Genomic DNA, 24,201 nt, shown 5'->3' on the forward strand with positions numbered 1-24,201 from the left:
GGAACACAGCTAATCTCCTTCCTGATGTATTGTCTATGGTTTCTTTCGAGCTACAATGGAGACAAAGACCTGAGGGACTGAAAAGACGAAGGTATTCACTGTAATCCTTTAAGGAAAAGTTTGCTACCCACTGAAACAGACGGTCATATTCTCCTTAGCTGAGCACTCTACATCTTAAGCAAGCCCTAGAAATGGAATCATCGTGGTTAGATGGACACAGGGGTGAGTGAGGAGAGAGTCCCCAGATCCTGCTTTGTAGATGTGATGCTGTCTCTGCCAGTCTTGGATCATTGTTCCAGGAGTCACTGAGAGTGAAAGGAGCATGTCTTATCCTGCAGGGATTTTGGTACCTACATGGTTACAATCTTCCTTTCCAAACCCAACCCTTAATCCCTTCGAGAATAAAGCCACACTACACTAGAGAGGTCAAATATGTAACACATAGATGACAGGTGTGTACGTACATACTTGTATATACGTACATGCATGTAGGGGTTTTTTTTTCATATTTTAAGTTCAGGATGACCCAAGGTCAGGCCTATTCTCTGGAATCCTTCGTACTGATACACTCTCGCTCCAGCAACTTGTTCAAACCAAACTGGAACTGAGGCGGGGATGCAAAGGCAGCCACACGGCTGGCTGGCTGCCTCTGAATCCACCCACCTGCTGGCTGTGCTCTCCCATGTGTACTGGGCTCTGTGCGCCCAGGCAGAATGGCCCTGGCCCAGTTGGCTCACAGCCAACCTGCCCCCAGAGAACGATGCCGTCAGGAAGCTGGCAGGCAGCACCGTGGCTCACCAGGCTCTGCAAACAAATGGCATGTATCCCTTTCCTGGTACAAAATCTGCAAAAGGTGAAAGTCAATCATCCACCTTGTCAGTGAGAAAGATTAAAATGAAGTCTTTGAGCCCAATTATTTACTCTCTTGTCATGACGTCGGTTACTGAGAGCAAGCAGTATTGCAGTTTCCTTTAAAATGTTAACCAAAGTGACAGCCAAGATTCTAGAAGAAAAGATAAAGAGCTGATCAGTGATTTCCCAATTGTGAGTACAGATCTATCTGGATAATAATTTGATGTCACAGTGAATATTCTCAACCTCTCAGCTATGGCTTTACTTAAGTAATCCAAAACAAAGGCAGCTAACATTCCTCCCAATCACAGAAAGAGTTCAAAATTCCCAAAGCTCCTTAATTAAGGTCTAGGTTTGGAAAAATGGCCTAATGAATCTATAGGCAGTATTTTCTGCCCTAATTTCTGTGTTGACACAGGCTTGATAACAGATACCTATATCTATAAATATAAAGAATATAGATATTTATCATAATTTTACTGTCATGAATTTTTAAACAAAATTTAGTTCACTTCCCTAAGCAAGTTTTTTTTTTTAAAGTTCACACTGTAGTTAAATTATAGCTCAACTTTGGTACAGTTTTTTTTTTAATTAAAGCTTTCATGGCACCTAAAAATAGCAATGAGGAAAAAAATCATTTTTCTGTGTTAAAGGCTGAATTGTGTTCCCCCCAAAATTCATATTTTGAAGTCCTAATCTCCATTACCTCAAAATGTATTTGGAGAGCCTTCAAAGAAGTAATTAAGCGACGTCATTAAGGTGGGTCCTAACCCAATATGGCAACTGTCCTTTAAGAAGATGAAATTAGGACGAAGATTTGGACAGAAGGAAGACCATGTGAAGACAGGGAGAAGACAGCCCTCTGTAAGCCAAGAAGAGAGGCTTCAGAAGAGCCAGCCCTGCCAACACCTTGATCTTGGATTTCCAGCCTCCAGAGCTGTGAGCTTCCTGTTGTTCAAGACCCCTCGTCTGCAGTGCTTCGTTATGGCCGCCCTAGCCATCTCACATATCCACCTTTTCAAATGCTCCTTTGTCACTGAAGTTTATATAGTATCTAATGCCAGCTTCAGTTTTATGGGAAATTGCCTGTAGGTCTCTGGCAAAGCATCTTTCCACACAGATTACACAAATAAGGTGCCCATTTCTGAATTATAAAATATTTTTAAAATATTAGAAATTATCACATACTCATGTCTTAAACACTATTACTTAGATACTAACTACAGCATGGCTTTTTACTTGGAAACTTTCTATCATATTTCCATATGCAAAAGACATGTCACTGGAAGTTTAACACAGCTGTCTGTATTTTTAGAAAAGAAGAAACAACATTGCCAAGATAAAATATTCTGAATACGATGCTTCGAATTTTGAAAATATTTTGATGGGCACCAAATTCCAACATGTAGTAAAAAGAAATACCCTTTTGGAATCCAAACTTACTCAAGTTATTCTTTTTTTTTCCAATGTCAACTACATGACTAATGCACACATTTGGTTCTTGATTAAAATTTTATCATAGGCATTATGGTGAAACCATGATGCTTTAACTACATTGAAGAGGAGCTTTTTAGGTAAATATTGAGGCTCAGACAAAAGTATAACTGAAAAGGGAAACTAAGAAGATTTCAGATTAATTAGCATACCATATTTTCTCTGTTGATTAATGAAAAGCCAAATAGCATAAACTAACAGTGACACTAAATAAGTAGTTCTAGAATTCTAAAAGCTAGGTGAGGAACAAAGGCACACAAAGAAGTGTTTTCTGTTGGTTTTGCCTTTAAGAAGAGTAATATGCAGTTGAGCAATTCTTGGAGCCAATTATATAGCATTTGTTCTACAGGGACTATACTGTTTAAAGAATTTCAAATTTTCTGTAGTCTTGGCTGGTGTCCCTCAGAGGAGTTCTGGTTAAGTTCTTAAATCAACCATCCCCTCCACTATAAATAAAATCAAATACCAATTTGGATTTAATGTTCAGACATTAAGAATTTTGTTCACGAGACAACTTCTAAAACTGGAAAGTAAAGTTCTTTCTAAAGTATTACCTTAAAAAACATTTACAAGTAGCATGGGGCTATTATATGGACAATATTTGAGAAACAAATGATCCTTAAGAAAAGGTGTCTTATGGGAAAAAAAGTGAAGCTAAAGGGTATTTATGATATCTGAAGATGTTCAGAACACATGCAAGCACTGGCCACCACAGTCCAAATGATTTGGAAATATTTTCTAAATGGTAATATTAACAAAAGAAGGAAGGGAAGAAAACAACAACAAAGAACTGGCCATTGGTCATGAATATCCTGCCGGCATTACAATAGGATTTATTCTGGTTCTACTCCAGCTTCTCTTAGAGGACAATTTAAAACAGCTTTTTAGAAATTAACAACGTACAGTGTAACGGTTCAGAGCCTGGGCTCCATAACCAGTCTTCCCTGTTCTACCTCTGGCTTTGCTATTTACTAGCTGTGTGGGCTTGGACAAGTCACTGAACTTCTCTGTGCCTCAGCTACCCCTCTCAAATGGAGACAAGAACAGAATGATCTCAGTGGAATGTTGTGAGTACTAAATGGGCTTCTCTATGTTAAACCTTAGCACAGTGCTTGAAATTTGGCAAGTGTCATACAACTGTTGGTGGCAGTGGTGTGACAGACAGAGCAATTCAAACACCGATTTCACCCAGAACACAAAGAGCCCAGTAACATGTCTGATGAGGTTGGCTTGAACAAACTAAATGACAATTCCAAGCTGGGCGACAGCTAAACACATTCGAGAATTTTATTTACATACAATTTTTTTCCACCAGGCTTACTGTTCCCAAAATTCACATTTCCACTGATCTGAGCTGCTCTTACGCACCCAGTACAAGAACAGAAAAAAGAGCAAACCATTCTTTCAGGAGCTACCTGAAAGCAGCTGACCTGAAGGCCTACTGATGAAATCAAATCACAGTTAAACGCACATTTAACAAAAACACCAGCCAAGAACATCAGAGGCAAATTTTGTTAGCCAGAGTGATGGTCACTGACAAGCACTCGCCCAGAGATACAGCAGCAAAATGTGGAAACAGAGGATGCTGACACCACACTGTCCTCGATTCTAGCACAAGGACTGTCCCCCTTCCACCAGCAGCACCTGGACCAGTTTCTTCCAGCCTCCTCCTGTCCCCCCTCCCGCCCCCCAACTCCCTCCCTGGGGCATATGTGGAGAGCAGAGGCCGAGGCTATGATGACCACCATCAGCGGCTTATTTTGAGCTACTTTCGATTCTAAGAACCGTGAAAGCTCTGGAGTGGCTCGAACAATTTTATCTGGCCCTGACAACCCTCTTAAGAATATATACCCAATTTTCCTTCCACCTCCCTATCGCCTCCTCCTAATCTGACTTCTCTCTCCTCCAGAAACTGCTTATCACGCTTAAGTAAACAAACATAAATAGAAGTTTTTGACTAGTTGCAAAACTCCAGTGCCGAACAGCCCACGCTGCATTTCTGATCTAATCCCTATTTGCACACACCAGGATGTTCCTGAGAGATGAAGGCCGAACTTGGTTTTGCTCTCTTCTATCAATGTCCTGGGTGTCCTTGGCCTACACCAGACACAAGATCTAAAGCATTAAGTACATTTTCTCCACACTTTCCAGGGTTACATTTAATTCCTCATATGTGGAGAGTCTGGTTTTGTATATAATCACTGTTTATTTCCTTAGTACATTTTCTATCTCCTGCAAGTGTGCTGTCAAATGTTTAAAAGCCTTCTATTTTAAAGCACAAGTCGATAGGAAAAGATGGGAGACATAGAAAAAGTAGAAATACGTCTTTTAAACAAAAGCAGAATGTGGTTTAATTCAAACCGAGCTTCTGAATTATCCCAAAGCCAGTATGCAAAACCACACTTAACAATGTAGATGGCACTGCGAACAGCAACTTAATGAATCCACACAGCAAAGCCACGTGGACCAAGAGAAGGCATTCTGCAGTATGCTCGCTACGGCATTAGAGCTGCAAGATAACACATTAAAGGGGTTACATTTTCTACATGCTGCCTATTTTTAAAATCTCAATTCACTACTTCATTGCATTTTTTTCTTTTTTCTTTAAATAACATTTGAAACGATACTTTAAAGAACTATTTCATTCTCTCCTATCCGCTGACAAGAAATAAGAAAGTTGCAGCAGTGAATTACCCACTGCTAAGTATCAACGTAATTTGGATTAGTAAGACCTCTACTTTCAGGCAGCGTCAGAATTATTACTCTCTAATTCCAAGAAGCTGAACACATTCAAGCGTTTCCATTCCTGAAAAATTATCCTACTGACAAACTACGAATATATAAGAAGCATGGAAACAAATCTGTGTCCAGTTCTGAAGAGCTCGACCTCACTGCTTGTTTCATGTTTCTGAAACATTTTGCTGTCGGTGATTTATTTCACATCCGTGTGGCCGGCCATTTGTTTATTCTATCGCATGCCATCTGTTTTTCGGTAGAGAGGTTTCAAGTTCTTCTCATTCCCTACTTCATATCCCACGGAAAACAATTTATAATAGACATAGATTTAAATCATTTGGATACATGTGGAGCTGGTAACTGGAGCTGCCTTTCATTTCTATTTGGCAAATGCTTTAATGGGATTAGCAAATCGTGTTATTACGAGATACTTATGGAGACACACCACCTTTTTTCTTCTTTTTTTAAACAATGACAAATGATGTGAACAATTTCATTTTGGGTGTTTAACAGCCACAGAGAAGATTTTTACTAAGGTTACAGGAAATTTCCCCAAGAGACGATAAACCCCTACTACAAACCCTGTCCATCTTTTATTTCTGAGAGTCAAGAAGTATGTGGATCAGGATGTGGTCGGGTCTACAGTGAGGAATAAATATCAAGCTGCTTCACTTTTCAGGGAAAGTTATCATTTGACCCACAGATCTGAAAACCCTGGCTGGTTCTCCTATCTTGTTGGCATCCTCCAACCTCTCTGACACTGGTCTCATTTGCCAGATAACTTTCCCCAAAGAAAAGTTTATGCCACAAACTCCAGCTCATCAACACCGATTTATTCCCAGTCTAGAGCCCACTTTGATTTGCTCTAAAGAAAGAACCAACCATTCAGAGAAACAGCTTCTTGCGGAAACTCTACAGATGATGATAAAAGCATTAATTACCATTTTTACAAGGATCCTCGCTGCTTTGGTGGAGAGGGGGTATCTGATGGCAGGACCCAGCGGCTATCCACAGTTCATGGCTGACATCCAAGGGCTGAGAAAGGTCCATCTTGAGGTCCACTGGATTTTCATTAGTCCTTAGCAAAGCAGAATGAGACATATCTCGGGGGTACGTGGCATCCTGATGGATATCTGATGAAGTTGGTTTGTTGAAAGTGTTAAGTGACATATGTACTAAAGCTTCATTGATGAAGAATGAATTTTCATGACATAAACTCTCAGATCGATTAAGTTCCATTACCTGTGTGAGCAAAAAGAAAAAATACAGTAACTTCTCCAGCAATCTGTGTAAGTTTTATAAAGTATTTATTCTGAACAGAATTTAGCAGTCAAGATTTTAATACGAGTGACGTTGAAAAGGATACTACCCTTGATCCTTCCTCCCATCCCTTTTTAATGGCTGGTACCAAAACCTTCCATTCACAATGCACAGCGTGTTTTAAAAGAAACAAAAACCAAACCAAAAAAACACAAGCAGTGGTGCTCATCACCACTAAAGTGTGTCTACTTTAAGGGAATAATATTTTTACTTTGGCTAAATAAAAGGTGAAAACATTCATGTATACATAAGGTATTTGCAATAAATGTAATTTAGCCAGTTTGAAAGGAAAATCAGATGTAACAGATCATTCTTATAAGCTTATCAACTTTTACAATTTTATGTACTCTCAATAAAAAGTATGTATGTGCACCTAGTACAGAAAAGTAAACTCCTGGGACAAATGGAACTGCCAAGCATGGTTAGAGAGGGTGCAAAAGGAAACACAGAACCTTTGGAAAGATTTTATCCAGTACAATCGTTAATTAGTATACGACTCACGTTAACTGTTATTAGGGAAATGAATTTTGAGTTTACTAAGTCAAATTTACAAAAAGAGAATCAGCTTGGAATAACAGAAAAATATTATACTTATTACATTTAGTACCGCTGCACATTAACAGCTAACTGATCTACTAAAAAGTCAATCTAAACAGAACTCTAATGACTAGAGCCTGTAAAGGGGGTCCTTCAACTAGAGGAAAACCAGCATTGCTCGCAGTGAGCACGCGTCCAGGACAAACTAGCCTTAATGGGGCAACTTGCTTCTGTGTTTCTTCCTTTGCATGAGGGCAACTCAGAGTCCAATGAACCCATGATCCAGCAGCACCGAGGCCCTTCAAATGTCCCTATTTCAAGTCAAGATGCCTATGCATTGTCTCTGAAGGTTCCCAGCCTCTGCTGCCTACATACTGATGAACTCTTGTGAGCTCTTACAGAAGCAGCAAGAAGATGGATGTTTGGTCAATGGCTCGACAACCAGGACTAAACCCGTCTCTGGGAAGCTGCCTTACACTCTGCTTTCGTAGCCACGGAAGACACGTACCTCCATGCTTCCCGGGGAAAACGCTGCGGGAAGGCTACTCTGCCGGCTGTGTTTCCAGCCGCACAGCAGGCTCTGCTGGGCCCGCATCCTCTCCCGCTCCCTCTCTACCAGGCGCTGGCCCTCCCGCAGCCGCTCCAGGTTCTGCTGGTACTCCTGGAGCTGCTGGTCCAGCTCCCCGCGGCTCCTGAGCAGCAGCTCCTCCTGCGACTGGCACTCCCGCTCGCGCTCCTGCAGCCAGCTGGCCTTGGCCGCCTGCTCCCGCTGCTGCTGGTCGCACCTGCGGTGCCAGCGCTGCTGGTCCTGCTGGAACTGATGCTGGAGCTTGTGGATGTTGGCCAGCTCCTCCCGCCGCTTCTCCAGGTTGCGGTACCTCTCCTGGTCCTGAAAGGGGCTGCCTCGGAAAAAGGGGCCGGGGGACAGGCTCTCCTGCTGCTGGAGCACAAGCCTGTGGATCTCAATGTGGCTGTCCTGAATGGTCAAGGCGGCCTGGCGGAGCAGAGAGGAAGAAAGTGAAGGCTTCCATGTTGTTTGCACCTTGGGGTGGAATGACCTCTAAAAATCACGACCCAATTATTCTCTCTTAATATTTCTGTCCCTTGCTCTAAGTTACCTCCAGAGACTGACCTTGGCCCTGCAAATAAGCTTGTCTGCACTTCCTCAGTGGTATGGCCTGGGATTTATGTATGAAAGAAATAAAAGCACAAAAGCAATACTCATCCTCTCTTCTGGAAACGTGGTTTATTGCTGGTTGCTGGATAGTATTTAAGCAAGTGTTCTGAAGAAGAAGAATCCAGTCCCTAAATTCACGAGACTCTGCATTCCTGTGCTATGTCTCATTTTCTTTCTGAGGTCTCTGGAGTCAGTAATTCAGGAGAATTTAAGAATCTATATAAATCTGGTAGTACCCCTTGAGCCTCAAACCAGAAATTACTTAAACTATACGACATACGTGGAGACATAAAAATAAAAGTCAACCACTTGGAAGCTTTCGGTAAATAATCTCTTTTATGATATAACGTCTGAGAAGACGGTTAATATCTTACTTAGGAGATATGTAAGTGGAAAAACTAGTCCCCTTACTGTTGCTTCTTTGTATTACAGCAGGAGTGGCACACAGAAAACACTCAGCTGAAATTCATTTGTCTAATGGACGGCTAAAAGGAGGCTGTGATGATTAAAGGAAGACAGGTACCCTCAAACCCAAGGGGACATCACCAACCAGATTAAAAAAACATTTCTAGTTACGGTATCTGCCTATGAAAAGTTTGGCAGTATCATGGGAAACAACTGCCAAGTTTTAGAAAGATTTCACAAAACCAAGAAAAACAACCTCTGCGAATGCCCTTGGAAGCTTTTAATTTTAGAAGTTCCCATTGAAAGCACAAAGAAGCAGGGGAGGGACAACTTGCAAATGGCCACATACTGGTTATGTGTGTGCGTTGTGACCCATTAGGAGAAGTTATTACTCTCCTGGGGATAAATTCTCATTTTTCTTTCCTAAAACTTTTACTTTTAAAAACTGTCCATGTAACAGATGCTGGGAAGATGGGGACTTGACCAGTAGTTCGTTGCTAAATCAGCAGTTTCCTATGCTTCCGAAGGTTAAAGAACTAATACATGTTTTAAATGGGTACGTGTCTTGGAATGAGACTCCACAATGTATTCAGTGGGGCCTTCTGAAATAAAATTCATGTTTTTAAATTTGAAAATCAATTCAGAAAATTTCAAATTCAGATGAATATTCGATTAATGTCTTTCAGCAGTTATTATAAAGGAAACAATGACATCATTGGGAATGGGTCCTAATTACTCTGATCTTTAGACATGAAACAATAAGCCATTCAGGACTCTGCTGACCTAGCTAAAGCGAACTGTAGACTGAACATCACCACTTAATTCTAACAGATCCTAAGGGCATCAACACAGTAAAACAAACAAGCAAAAATCCAGTATTTTATATGCCAACGCTGCCACAGGCAATGATAATGCTCATGTAAGGATTACAATTAGATTAATTAAGTGCTGCCATGAAGTATTCTTCATATCGACTTAACAGCTGGGATAAGACCACTCTTTCCTGTAGCAGAGAGGTGAAGTCTGAAGACTGGATATTCATTTTGGCACTTAGAGTTTATATTTAGGACAGAGAACAGCACTTGCTTTTCAAGTTTAGGGAAACTCCCAGGTCCCTCTCTCTTAACTTTTTTTTGCGGAAGTAAGTGTGTCCTTCCCTTTCTGCCTGGCCTACACCTCAGCCCTAACTCTGTTCTTCTAACACAGGGATCAAAGTTCATTTTCATCTGATTCAAAAATGCTTATGCAAAAGCTTTCATCGTGTCTAAGAGATTCAGCTTCAAAAGAGATGGCGGTGCCATGAATAGAAATCTTCCAAAGCCCATGTCCTGAGACTAACTCAAAAGCTTTGGTGAAGAGAACCCACTATAGAATCGGATATTTCCCATGTTGCTTCAGCCTAATGTGTTGCAAAAACTAGGTTATTTAGGTCACCCAGCTTTTCTGAGCCGTGAATCCACACAGGGCTGCATTCAAGGTTGAAAAGAAGAGCTACGACCTTGTTTCCATCAGGCGACACAAGCCAGGACACTCAGAGTTTTTATATTGCAAAAGTTGATGACCTATACTCAAACTATATCCCTTCTCAGCTAAAATTTAAAAGAAAGAATACTTGTTTTCCATGAGAAATTCATCTCTAAGAATATCCACCCCAGACCGGCATATCTAATGTAATGGCGTTTCCACTACATCTGAGTAAGACAAGGATGCTTATTATGGCCACTATTATTTAATACATTTCAGAAGTTGTAGCCAAAGCAGTAAGCCAAGATGAAACTGATGTCATTACTGAAGAATAGCCATAATATTAATACTTTCAAATTTTTACTTTCTACCTGGAATACTCTAAAGAATCAAAAGAAAAACTATTAAAACAAACAAAAAGCAAAATTCAATCAGTTGGCCAGTTAAAAATATATTTTAAAAAATCAATACCTTTTTTCATACCAGCAACCAACATTGGGGAAATATAATGAAAAAAACAATATCTCAGGAATAAACTTACCAAAAACAAAATACATATATACATAGTACCTATATGAAGATAATTACAAAGCTTTCCAGCAGAACATAAAATAACTAACATATTCTCAGAGAAGAGAACTAATTATTGCAAAAGTGCCAATTCTCCTCAGTTTAATTCATAAATACAATAATATTTTAATTTAACTGTCTTAGTAGAAGGTAAGAGACTGGTCAGAGTGATTCAAAAGTTCTTATGAAAGAACCTATAGATAAGCATAGAAAAATAATAAGAGGAGATCAGCACTGTCATGTTCAAGAGTAATTCAAACCTTTAATAACTAAGACCATGGTGCTATAATAAGAATAGGCAGATGATCATAGAACACAAAACAAGTCTCGATGCAGTCAAAGCATTACTAAGAAAACATCAAATGCAGCACGACTGCATCTTTTTCTGAGGAAAACTTAAAATCAGACTTTATTTTCGTTTAATATTCAACAGATACAAGATACGAAGTAGGGACGGCGAATACACCAGTGTGGGGGAAAGTATACGTACGACTGAATCACTTGGAAATGAGCACAATGTTGTAAATCAACTATACTTCAAGTAAAAACTTTTTAAAAAGGGTTTTCTATAAATTTGTCTACACACGTTGCTTTCATATCATCTTAAAATATTTTTAACTCATAAATTAAGCAACTGGATGTATTCAGCCTTTCTTGTCCATGACCTAAGGGGAGCCCTGCAGTCCTAACTGTTATGATGTCTGTCTTTCCCAGACAGTGGACCGTCTGAGGGTAGACTCTGGGGCCCACCTGCCTCCGTGTGCTCAGTTCTCAGCACAGCGCCTGGCCCAGGGAGGCCCCTCAGGACACGTTAGCTGGATGAACCAACAAAACAGTGAAGGGGCATATGAACTATTTAACTGCCCCAAAGGCCTAAGGCCACATGTGGAAGTGAAACAAGTTTAGGTGTGAATTTAAGTTTTCACCAGAAAATGTGAAGTCATGCCACACTCACCTACGAGCTTCACTGTAAACCTCAAGCCAGATCGTAGTCATCAATATTTTTTAAAGATATGAACTGTTTTATGGCTTCAGAGAAGAATGGTATAACACGTAGTAGTGGTGGTGCCTCGTAATTACAAAACCAGGTGACGCTCAAAGCATCTAGCTGAGTTACGTTTGGGCGGCGGGGGTGGGAGGGTGGTGTTCTTTTAAGATCATTCACTGCCTCTCAAATGTTCTAATTTTTAAAGTCTGGGACTCATCAAATAAAGGGAATTGCATGAAGGGAAACATTCACAGGGTCCAAGACTAGAGGAGCATAGTTACCTGAAGGCTGTATAAGAGACGGGTTAAATTCTGTATCGCTTGTATAATCTGGAAAAGAAGATCATTAGTGTCAAATTCTTGCAAAAGCATTCACTATCCACAAAGAGAGGACGGTGACGTATTTAAGGTGTGCAGAGCTTACCTCTGACTGGGAAGAACCTGGGAAACTTCTATATTCCACCTAAAACACATAAAAACATACAAAAGTGAATACTCACTCTGCTTTTGAAAAGCTGCACTGCAGTGTTCCACAATGCACGACCTCAGGGCGGTCACTTGACCCTCTCTAAACTCTCCCACAGTGGCTGTTCCCTCCCAGAAATCAAAGCCCACAGAGTTAAACACCACTTGATGCGCGTTCCCTCTGTGGCAACTTGGTACGTGAGATGCATGGCCACTTTCCACCCAAGCACCCCTTAAAGCAACTAGGGAAGATGGCGAGGATGCACTGCAAACTCTAAGTGACAATACTGACCTCGTGCCAACCACGCTGTAAATGGCACTCCTTGTGCCCAGGGGGAAGCTGTCTCCCAGGCCAGGCTGGCCCTTGCTCCCTGGAGGCCAGATTTGGGAACTACAGACTGTCTGCCTGGTCTCTAACTCACTTTGAGATTTATGAAGCCAAAACAGCAAGTGGTTAGGAGAAGAAACCAGACCCAGAGCAGGCCCTACATGGGACCCTTAGCTGGCCAGCTCCAGGCCCTACTGCTCAGAGCTCACTGGGCCCAGGCATGGCCGCCTTGGTAGAAGCACTGTCAGCAGAGGCCGTGAATGAGGCTACACGAGACCCTCTGCTCCTGGGGGAAGGCACCCCCTGCCTCACTCATGGTCTCTCCACTGCACACACTAAGGACACGTGTAGACAGTGAGGGTTTCCAGTTTCCAGAATTCAACATTTGTCCATACACATATTGTCTCTTTTCTCTCATTGGGATGTAAGCCAACGAGTGGCAAGATTTCACCTGTGTACTCAGTGCTATATCTGCAAACCTCAGAATGCTGCCTGGCACGTAATGGGCGCGCACACCCCTTTCTGTACAATGAGCACCCACTGCGTCCTCCACACCTCATGTGATGGGGCCACCTGACTCCCTGCCCTCCGAGAGTCTCAGTCTCATGTGCACTGCTTGTGGCCTTGTCTGAGCAGCTTTAAATTGAAACCACAAGAAACAGTTCTCAGATAACTTCAGACATCGTTACATTCAGTTAGTTTGGGCTCATGGTGCTATGACGCACTAGCCAGGCCTTTTCTTCCCACCCCCTCGCTCTTCCCCATCCTGCCAAGAGGGCAGCACCTCCAACAGGGGAAGGACAAATGATGGGAAAGGAGATAAAGTTTAGTCATTACATCTGTGCCCAACCCCCTGGAAGACACGAAGGCTAAAGACCCCCGTTCTGGAGTAATTCTGGAGTTCTCTCTGCTCTTCTGGTTCTGTCCTTTTGTAATAAGAAGATCATATGGGATAGAATTTCTAAATCCTATAAAAATTAGAAACACAGAAATGAGCTGGATTATGCCGCTTGCAGTTACTTACTCCCGAGAACCACTAGGCTTGCAGCAAGACGGGAATCTTGAAGGAAGTCTTTCTAACGGAGCCGGCCCACCACCTTGTGGTGAATGTGCGCAGCTGCAGTTAGCGATTTACACACGGGATTTGCCATTTGGGTTACAAATTCAGATTTTTGAAAAATTCTGCCAGAAGTGCTTTTCTTTTTAACCTTGCCATATTAAGAAATAGAGTTACAAAATATTCATCACATGCTTTTTTTAAAGTTTGATTTCCAATGATTCTGCCCTATGTATCAGTTCATTTTGCTTCCCAAAATGCCTTATGAATGGCAAAATTTTCCAGGTAGGCTCATCCAAAGAGGAACCTGGACACCTCATCCCTCACCTGTGACTGAATCAGGGAAGGGAAGGATGGGCGGGGTGAAGCCCCCCGAGCTTTCCATTCAAGAGAACACTGTTCTAACCAGCCCTGCTCTGCTTCCGTCCTCTAATAACATAGAAGCAGTTGGAACCACAGTCTTAAAAGTGAGGTCTGCACTGAAAAGGATGGACGAGCAGGAACATTTTCAGAAGAAAATAGGTTTGAAAGCTTACAGTCAAAGTAAGTGGAGCAGAATACTGCATGCATTCCTTTCTTAATTTTGGCCTATGATGTTAAAAAAAAAAGCATAGCCATATTTTCTATGGATTTTAAAATATCTTTGGATTTGGCTTCTCAATCATATGTAATATATACAAAAATACAATATTCAAAATGTTCCACATATCAGGATCTGACGATGTCATTTTACTGTGTTAACACATATTGGTACCTGTAATGTGGCTACTTTGATTTTAGATAAAGCTAAACTCTTGAGCCCCAGACAATCCTGGAGAGGCCCACTGGCCACCTCCCAGAATCATATTCTTATTCTGTCTCTCTCTGACATCTCAGTTCCATTAGAAGTTAATAGGAAATTTCACACATTTAATTTTTATAACAGTGTGTTATAACCTATGTGTATAGTACATCAGAAAGAAAGAAAGAAAGAAAGAAAGAAAGAAAGAAAGAAAGAAAGAAAGAAAGAAAGAAAGAAAGAAAGAAAGAAAGAAAGAAAGAAAGAAAGAAAGAAAGAAAGAAAGAAAAGAAAAGGAAAGGAAAGGAAAGGAAAGGAAAGAAAAGAAAAGAAAAGAAAAGAAAAGAAAAGAAAAGAAAAGAAAAGAAAAGAAAGACAGACAGGGAGGGAGGAAGGAAGGGAAGGAAGGGAAGGAAGGGAAGGAAGAAAGAGCGAGCGGGCATTTGGAACTACTTTGCCCCAGGTAAAAATTGGTTAGGTTGGTTACAAGTCTATCACCAAAAAAGGTAGGTGACAATTGGGGCGGGGACAGGAAAACAATCAGAAAGGAGAGGAAAGTAAAAGAAAGGGAAGGCAGCCAGAACAGTCCAAACTCAAAATGATTTCCGCCACTTTAGCACCATCTGGTTGCACAAGGGCTTGGGTGCCCAGGACCACCCCTCAGCCAAGAGACGCTGGATGTAGCGGGTGAGAAGCTGGAGGCTGGCAGGGCGGAAGTGAGACCAGAAGCAAGAGCGCAGACACACAGATAAACGTTTGAGTTTTAAATCTTTTTAATAACTTTTCATTTGTTCTTTGTTTACACCTACATGACATCAGAAAAGCAAGAACATTTTAAGAAGAAAAAAGTCAGAAAGTTTAAGAATGAATACTGAAATTGAGGACAATTCAGGAAAACACTTGCGTGCTATTCACTGCCATGGACAGACCAGAACCCGAGGTTGTTTTATGACACAAAGCAACCCGTGCTGTTTACTAACAAATCAGTTCACAATACCTTCTCCCCTGCATCAGGGACTGCCAGGTCGGCTCCCACACCCTGGGTCCCAGGATCCACATCCCAACAGCCTCTTCCTCCTGTCCCTTCTGTGACTAGTGCTGGAAGCACACCATTGAGACAGAAACAAAAAGGACATCATCAAACAGCAGCCAGCGGACTGGGTTCTTCTGTGTACAGCTGACACATATTCCAAAACAAGACAATCACAAAATCACACATAGCGAATATTCTTACACGAGGTGCGACAGCGGTACAGAGCCAAGTGCAGGGTCCCTGCCCTCAGGGAGCTTACACGCTAGCAGATGCCAAACTGATGAACAGCCTGCACTGTCACTCATCTTTTTCTTTTCTTTCTTTCTACCGGAGGGATGTCTGTGTGATGTCTGTGGTACCAAGAGGGTAGGATCTGGCGTCTCATTTTCACCTAATGGGAAGACCTGCCTGCAAATGGTAAAATTAAAAACAGGCACCACAGAAGAAAAGCAAGGGCTGGCAGACTGGCTAGGGAGACTGGTCTGGGAAAGGCTCCCTCCTGGCCAGTACAAGAGCAGCAGACCATAAACAAGGTTAGCAAGGAGGAGGAGTCCAGTGGCAGGAATGAAACCTCTTTCTAAGCAGGTGAAGATGCCAGTACTCTATGAGCTCAGTCATACAGACTGAGAAGTTGTCATGACCTCCAAGTAATTCATTTTTTGAAATAATTTCCAAGTGTGTTTTTTCCCTTACAGTTCTTGCTTATGCTCTAAATTCACCAATACCATAAATACTGTGTATTTAATACATGAAAACACAGAAATATTTCTAGTCCAGAAATATGTTTTAAGTATCAAATATAGATTTTCACTCCACCCATTAAATCTCTGTCAGTGGGATTTTGTTTATTTCTTTACCCACGTGAACTCAGTTAAAACTTACATCACGCTCACTGTGCATGGATTAAAACAAGACTTTCCAAAGCCCTTTCTTTATTCATTGGAACCAGGTCCAATCAGGACCCTGGTGAAACAGATACTTCATGACACTTTCTAATTTTTTTTTCCCAGTGCTATCTTGAGACTTTATTTCTGACGAAGGAAATACTTTTTCTTTATTTAAATTAATTAGAAAACACTTAGGTCTAGGGGAAAAGACAGTCTTCGAAGATTCCAAAGGTCTCTTTTATTGCAAAGATGCTTTTGTTTAAGCCAAAACTGCTTCAAATTACATGAGCTAAAAATTAAATTTATTTTGCCCAAGCTAGTCAATGCTTTTTCACGACAGAGAAGGAACATCTCACAGACTTTTCTGTCACTCAAAAAAATTGTTTCACTCTTGGGTACTATTCTTAATTCCTAGAGAGATGCCAAAAGTGTTACTAAAGAATTGGCCAATCTTGCTTCCCTTCATAGATACGAGGACCATCAGACGGGGAAGGGAGCTGATGGTGAGCCGGATGAAGGCAGAAGGATGGCAAGCCTCAGGTCCCTCTGCTCCTATATCCTATTTCAGAGTCAACAAGAGGGTGTCCATAATTTTACAGGAAGTAGATTATATCCATCCACCTGATTAGGTATATTGAGGACTAAAAATAGGGGGCTTGACTTGGTCTACAGCCTCAGACTGACATGCGACTAACGTGGAAGGATCCAGTCCTCAAAGTTGATCATGGAACTGACCCATTCAGTGACAGACCCTCATTTAGGATAGTGCTTTTCACCCTTATCAATGTTATAGAGAGAACCAAACTTGCAGCACCGTGTTCCAATGCAGCCCAGCCCAAGACTAAAGCAGCCCAAACCCTACCAACCTGCCCCTCCTCTACATGAACCCACTGGAAAGAGCCTCTCAGTGGTTCTAGCAGATGTCATGGGAGATGTGGGTACAGACAGGGAGAGCCCTGGTGGCGTGGTCTGAGGGGAGGGTGGGTGCGGCCCCGAGCAGCTGCAGGAGCCGAGCGGAGCCTCTCCCGCTGTCCCTGGGGTGAGGCTGAGAGCAGCAGATCTCTACGTGTATTTTTAGAGAGAACTTCCTCAATGGCATAATGAGGTTCTTCTTTAAAAAGGAAATCACCCAGGGCAGGACAAGTCCCCTGACGAATCTGGGCTGTGTCGAAATGAAAAACATATGTGCACATTCTGAAAATAGAAACCCAGGATTAGATAAAGTAGAACTAAGAGGGGAAAATAATTATTGGGGCTGGTGGAAAAAAAAAAGAAGTATAGAATTTAAAACCTTTACTGCTTGCATACATCTTAATTAACCAAGAGATGCTGTTAAAGAAATTCTAAAGCAGTTCAATCCTCCAGCCTCTAGCTACTGAAGACACTTTCTCTTGTGCATAGAAGACCTAGTGCAAGGACGGTTTTTCACCATCAGAACATAATGAAAGATACATTCTTCATGTTTGTACCGCAGGAACCCCTAGGGAATTGAGTATTTAGCTCACAGCTATACCTGTAACAATATAATTAGGTTCTGGGAAATTACCTAAATCAATTCTCTACATTCTATTTTTCTGTATTTAAAATCTATTGAAACGCTGCTTAGTAAGTGAATTCTGACCTGAATTAAAGGGTATGACAATATTTTGGCACTTCTGCCTTTACCACAACACCCAGCCTCATGTGTTGTGTGTGTGTGTGTGTGTGTATGCATTAGGTTCCAGTTTCCTGAGTTAACGTTTTCTCAGTTGATGATGTGAGATGAAGTTAAAAGACTTGCTCTCTAATGATCTGCAGGGAACCTCTTCCAAAAAAGCAAACAATGGAAACACTCTTTCAAGACTGTCCTCAGTAAGTCACGCCACGTGTGAGGCAGGGGAGGGTCTGGGGAGGGACGCAGCCTGCCTGGGTGACAGCGCTGTCACCTACCAGCTATTCTTTACGTCCTCCTTCCTGGAACACCAGGGTCATGATCATCCATAATGGAGGCTAGCATATTTATTCTCAGGTTTTTTCTAAAAAATACATTCAGTGCCCCCAAGTGGGGACAGAGCCGTTGTCTTCATTTTATGCAGCCACTGTATGCTGCAGGGACTGTGCTGGGGCTCACCGCAAAGGCTGCACGTTCACTTACAAGCAGGAGGCGATCCTGACGCGCCCGGAGGGCTGAGCACATCCTGCAAAGCAGGCTCTCCGCAGCCTTGCTCCGATGACCGGCTCGCGTCGCTCATTTGCGAGGCCCTCACTGCCACCTGCAGGCTCTCTGCTGAGGAGGGGGAAAACAAAAGTAAACTTATAGATATAAGTATATATATACAGTTTAATAGACCAGGGGGTTGGCAAACTGGATTTGGCCTGCATCTGTTTTTATATGGCCCAAGAGCTAAAAATGGATTTTACATTTTTAAAGAGTTGTTCAAATACACAGCCATGCACACATACGTGCACAAAGAAGACTGCATCCCCAAACCTGTATACGGCCCGCAGAGCCTGGAATATTTACTGTCTGGCCCCTTACAGGCAAGGTTTACCAACCTGCAATCTAGACCAATACTTCTAGCACCATTTTATGATAGAGAATAATTAAATTAAAAAAACCCAAACTCACAGTACACAAATCTCAAATACAACCTTCTGTAAATTAGTAGGCTAAAAAAAAACTTTCTGAAATTCAGTTAATTTAAATAAGTTATCAGGCAATAGCATTTTATAACTTGCTACTCAGAAATATTAGTTATTCTTCAAAAGAGTATCTCCCCAAACATGCCTTCAATACAATACAGATTCCCAATCCTCTAGACCTACTGCATCAGATTCTCCAGGAGAGAAAACAGGGGATGTGAATTTTAAAGAAGCACCACAGGCTGCTCTTAGGGTCTGGTAAGACTGGGAAACACCACACCAAGAAAGGGAACTTTTCATTCACAATAAAGGCTTTGCAGCTAGCATGTGGGACAGTACACACATCTCTAAAATGCTCTGTCCAGGGATTCAACTCAGCAACCACTCCCCGAACGTTGGCTCTGCTCTCGGGGCCACTGGGCGTCTGCTAACTAAGAAGGAGAGTTTGCAGACGAGGGGCAAAGGGACATAACTAACCGCACGACAGGTCAGCGCACCCTGGGTGCTTCTCCATTCTGTCTTCCAGGCCTGAGAGCATCACAACGTGCCTGGCAGCACGGAGGAGCAGGGGGTTACAGGAGCCAACATGTTTAGGTGAGGAAAAGTCCTTAAAGAGATCACTGAGCAGAGAACCCTGAAGGATGGATGGTTCAAGAGGCAGGGACAGAAGAGGAGAAAGGCGGGAAGAAGGGCAGCAGAACAAAGCCCCAGGAGGTGAGTCAGGGTGCACGACCCAAGCGTTTGCTCAGCAGGTAATCACCCCGCCCTGACAGGACCTCCTGCCCCTGCTCACAGGCTGGGTGTTGATGATCAGAGACTCAGAGGGGATTATCTGACCTGTGGCTCAGGCAGCACCCCCATTGCTCTGGGTTCCCCTGAGCAGCTGGTGAGCCAGAGGAATTAAAGCAGATGGACTTACAACCAGGCAAAACTGAGCGACAGCTTTGGTGGGGGAGGAAGTGAAAGGCACTGGCTGAAATTGAGAGTAGGCAACGTATTCAATCGAGACAGCATCAAGGATGATGAGAGGGTCACCGGCTCCTGTCAACCTGTTTGAAAGTCTTTTTGGCTTTCTTTCTAAAATCTATCTTGCATCTGCACATTTCTCTCTACTTGCATTATTGACAGTCCCAGTCTAGGCCGAGGCCCCAGCCTCCCTCACCGCGGCTTCTGTAACTGCTTCCCAACAATCTCCAGGGAAACTCATCTCCTTCCAGTCTGTTCTCCACTCAGTCGCCCACGTTCCTTTCCGGAAAGAAATAAGATCATGCTATACCCTCAATTAAAAGTGTCCAACAAACAACTTTCCATTGATTTTGGAATAAAATCTCCCCCTCTCTCTCTCTTTAACCACAATCTACAAAGATCTGGTCCCTGCCCACCCCAGAGCAGTCTCCCCTGACTCCTGCCACCTGCCGCCTGCTCTTTCCATGAACATGCCAAGCTCATTCCACATGCAGGGGCTACACACTGGCTCTGCTCAGATGTCCAGACAGCTGGCTTCTCCTCACCCGTCAACTCTCTCCTCAAAGCATAATCTCTGAGCAACCTTTCCTGACTTCCCTATAGCACAGCCTTCCCCTCAGTCAATCCCAATGTCTTATTTCCTCGTGACTTTCTGAAATTATCTTGTTTCTTTGTGTATTGTCTATCTTCCCCAACGAGAAGTTTTTAGGAAAGCATCACTGCTCCCTTCATTGGCACTAACAACAGTGCACACAGTAGATGCTCAGGGAATATCTGATGAATGAGTCAGGCCATCAGTGGACGCCTCTGATGCCCTTATGACCTTCGTTTCCTCAACTGTGAAACAGAAACAATACATTCCAAGATTACTAAATTCTCTTTCTGAGGTCATGTTCTGAGATTCCAAGACAGAGCTTGGCAAACGTTTTCTGCAAACGACCAGACGGTAAATATTTTAGGCTTTGTGGGCCCTATGGCCTCTGTTACAACGATTCATCTTTGCCACTGCAGTGAGAAAGTAGCCAGAGACGACAAGTAACAAGCAGGCATGGCTGTGTTCCAATAAAAGGACAGCTACAAACACAGGCGGTGGGGCCGTGGGATGCATTGAGTCTGTGGTCTGTAGTTTACCAGCCCTTGTGCTAAAGGACAGCATTCCCTGCCACTGTCAGCTGGTGGCTGTTTTATTTCCCAAGCCCTCTGTCCCTATGGACTTTTTGGCCCATTTCCTCCCTAAACCTGTATTTCCCCTGAAGTTCATGCCATCAGTTGACACCACTCACTGGCCCTCCCGTGGCCGCTCATCTACAGACTCCTTGGACAACGTGGCACCAGGTGCAGGTTCTCCCACCACCCCCATTGCCACTCTTGTCAAAATTCTTTGTCCTTTCAATTCTGTGAACATAGTCCCTCCAGTACCCTGGCCTCTCATCTCCCTACCTTATTCACCTTCAGTGATCTTGTTCTCCACCCGAACTCAGCCACCAGCTCCCATGGTTATATCCTAAACTGCTATTCTCCACGCAGCAGTCAGAGGGTTCCTTTCAAAACACAAGTGAATTCACTCCTCCACTCAAAACTGTACTGTTTCCCTTCTTACTGAGAATGAAATCTGACATCCTTGCCTTGATCTGGTTCATGTAATCTGGGTCCTAGTTAGCTCTCACTCATCTCCTGCCTATCTCCACCTCTGCCTCTCTCTGACTGCACTGTCCCCCATACTGTTCCTCAAACAGGCCTGGCACTCACCTGCCTCAGGGCCTTTGCACCTGCTCTTCTCTACATCTGCAATGTTCACTCCTCAGGTATCTACTTGGCTTTCTCACTTCCTTCTGAGCTGCTTACATATCACCATACCAAAGAGGCCTTCCCTACTCATCCTGTCTAAAATAGAACCTCCCCAACTCCATGACTCTCCATTCCCCTTACCCTTATTTTTATTTGTAGCACTTGAAACAACCTGACACACACATACATATATATACACGTTCACACATGTACATACACACACATACATATATACGTGTGTGTATATACACCCACACACACACATACACACACATACACATTTTTTTAAAATATTCCTCTTTCTGGAATAAGAGTAAGGACTTTGTCTTGTTCTGCTGTATCCTCAGCACCAAGACCACACTACGTAGCACAAAGTAGGCGCTCAATAAACATTTCCTGAATTTGTTGAACCAAATCCTTTTGGAAGCAACTTACCTTCTTTCAGTGCTGCTGCCAGTAATGAGGCTGCCTGGGGAGGCTCTCCGGGGTCTGGTTTAATGAGGAGGTGGGGCTCTAGATGGACATCCTCAAATCCACTCAGTTCTCCAAGTTCAGCATAGATATGCAGCTTCTCCTCCAAACATGTACAAATCTGTTGGTCTTGATTACTGAGTATTTCTAAGAAACAGTATTTACCGTAGAAGGTTATCACATGAATACAATATGAAAATTCAAGCTATAAGATAAAGACGTTGCTAACTGGCAAGAAGTATGGCCTAACAGGTCAAGTACAAGTTGTTGGTGACTGGAGCTTCCAGCAAATGACTTAACATCTCTGAGCATCCATTGTCTTTTCTGTAAGTCTGCTGTACTCAATAAATGTTCATTTCCTTTCCTATTCCCCTAATTCTAGAAAAACTTGAAAAGCCCATCACTGTTAACTCAGGCTGTTTTCTATTAAGACCAAACATGAAGCTGAGGAATGGAAATTGAGGCGGGACTGCCCACAATGAGCGCTACCCACAAGGGAGAACAATGCAGGGGCCTGGAACCGCTCGGCCTGCAGCCAGTCCTGGTCCAAACCACACAAACTGGTTGATGTTTTTGTTTCTCAACATCCAATTTCTTTAACCATCTTCGCATGCATCCTTTTCCTCTAATTTCGATGTGTCACAGAATCCTTAGAGCTTAAAGGGACCTTAACCAGCAGTGAATCCAGGGGTTCTCAGTCAACCTCAGAATCACCAAGGGAGAGTTTAAAATCCTGACGTCTATACCCCAACCCCCTCAGATTCTGGTGAATTGGGTCGGACCCAGGCATCAGAATTTTTAAAGACCTCCCCAAGTGATTCTAATGCCCAGCCAGAGATGAGAATCACTGAGCGCATCTAATTTCCTTACTTTGCAGATTTGGAAATTGAGGACCAGAACTATTGTGTTCCTTGTCCAAAGACATACAACCGTGACCTGACAGTACTGAGATCTAAAATCAAACCATCAGACAACAGCGCCAGTACCCATCTGCACCATACTGCCTGCAGTTACTGTTAGGTTTTATGCAGAATTTTTAAAATATATTTTTAATCACTAAGGAGGAAGGAGGGAGGGAGTCGTTTTATTTGAGCACTTTTAGTGCCAGTATTTTTTTTTTTTTTTTTTGGAGAGGGGTCAGGGTGGGCCTCCGGTGCACAAAATTCATCATTTAGTCATAACATGCCATTCACGACAGCTGGGCTTTCCCAGCACCCCGGGAGAACCCCACGGCCAGGGAGCCGAGGTGCCTGCACTGTACCTTGGCATTGCTGAATTCTGGCCACTCTGGCTTCAGCTTTCCGCCTCTCTTCATCAGACTCGCTTGTCCTTCCCCCTTCCTCTTCTGGGCAACTTGAAAAGACAACAGCAAGAGAGACAACTGAAACCAAATCCAAGTATCTTTAGATTCATTAGAAAGACATGGGAACTTAGCAGGAGAATTATTCCGAGAAGAAAAATTCAGCATACAGAGAATTCATCATGCCCTCTGGCCAAAAGAGTTGGTTTTCTTAAGTGTATAACAGACCTTGCATAATGTAACATAGCTCTCAAAGTCAGCCATTTAGGAGGACTCAAATACTCCAACAAACACTCACATACACAAACATACTCTCACACACACACACACACACCACCAATGCCAGCAGTAGGTACAACTAAAATCAGACATTTTGCTTTCTGCTGCATTTGGGCACGTCTGTTCTTCATGAGGGTAGAATAGAGATACTGGGGCAGGGGGAGTGGGGTGCCAGGTTGAGTGGGGTGCACTGGGGGTGGAGGAGTTTTATACAGCATCATTCAAGATCTAACTAATCAAATTTCCATTAAGAATGATCACCATCACCCTCACATCCCCATTTATAAAAGATGTCTTTGCACAATGAGAGATAAATTGATGTAGCACACTTAGAGCCACCAATCTAAAAATGTTTATTGAATGATTCTTCAGAATTAGGGACACAGAAACATAAGACATGGTCCTTGCCCTCAAGGAGCTTCCAATCTAACAGACAAACATATATATACATAAAAAAGACAACAGCTACAAGCACCAAGTGTGTGCTTTAGAGAGCAGGTGTTAAGGAACTTCAGGTAAGAAAGAGACCACTGGAGCTGAAGAGGTCTTCACCAAGGAGGTGAGCCATGCGCTGCACCAGGATGGGCAGGATTCACACAGGCAGAGGGAGATGGGGCGTTACAGGCAGCAAAGGTGCAGGTGAGGGGCTACGGCAGGCAGGGGCAGGGGTCAGGGAGTGCACCAT

At 42.8% G+C, this 24,201-nt stretch overlaps 1 protein-coding gene across 3 annotated transcripts in view; it reads right to left on the reverse strand.

Annotated features, from left to right (window-relative positions):
• ARHGEF28 (Rho guanine nucleotide exchange factor 28) overlaps positions 1-24,201 on the reverse strand; it is a 276,600-nt gene that overhangs the window by 21,744 nt on the left and 230,655 nt on the right. For all 3 annotated transcript variants that reach the window (XM_072958530.1, XM_031674979.2, XM_072958531.1), the window contains 8 exons: positions 23,199-23,290; positions 21,902-22,084; positions 18,225-18,356; positions 15,168-15,268; positions 11,967-12,005; positions 11,825-11,872; positions 7,448-7,933; positions 6,024-6,324 (listed from right to left, as the gene is read on the reverse strand). In XM_072958530.1, coding sequence (XP_072814631.1) covers positions 6,024-6,324; positions 7,448-7,933; positions 11,825-11,872; positions 11,967-12,005; positions 15,168-15,268; positions 18,225-18,356; positions 21,902-22,084; positions 23,199-23,290 — 1,382 coding nt within the window. The remainder of the gene's footprint in view (positions 1-6,023; positions 6,325-7,447; positions 7,934-11,824; positions 11,873-11,966; positions 12,006-15,167; positions 15,269-18,224; positions 18,357-21,901; positions 22,085-23,198; positions 23,291-24,201) is intronic.

This window comes from Vicugna pacos, chromosome 3, assembly GCF_048564905.1.
Source record: "Vicugna pacos chromosome 3, VicPac4, whole genome shotgun sequence".
Lineage (NCBI taxonomy): Eukaryota > Metazoa > Chordata > Mammalia > Artiodactyla > Camelidae > Vicugna > Vicugna pacos.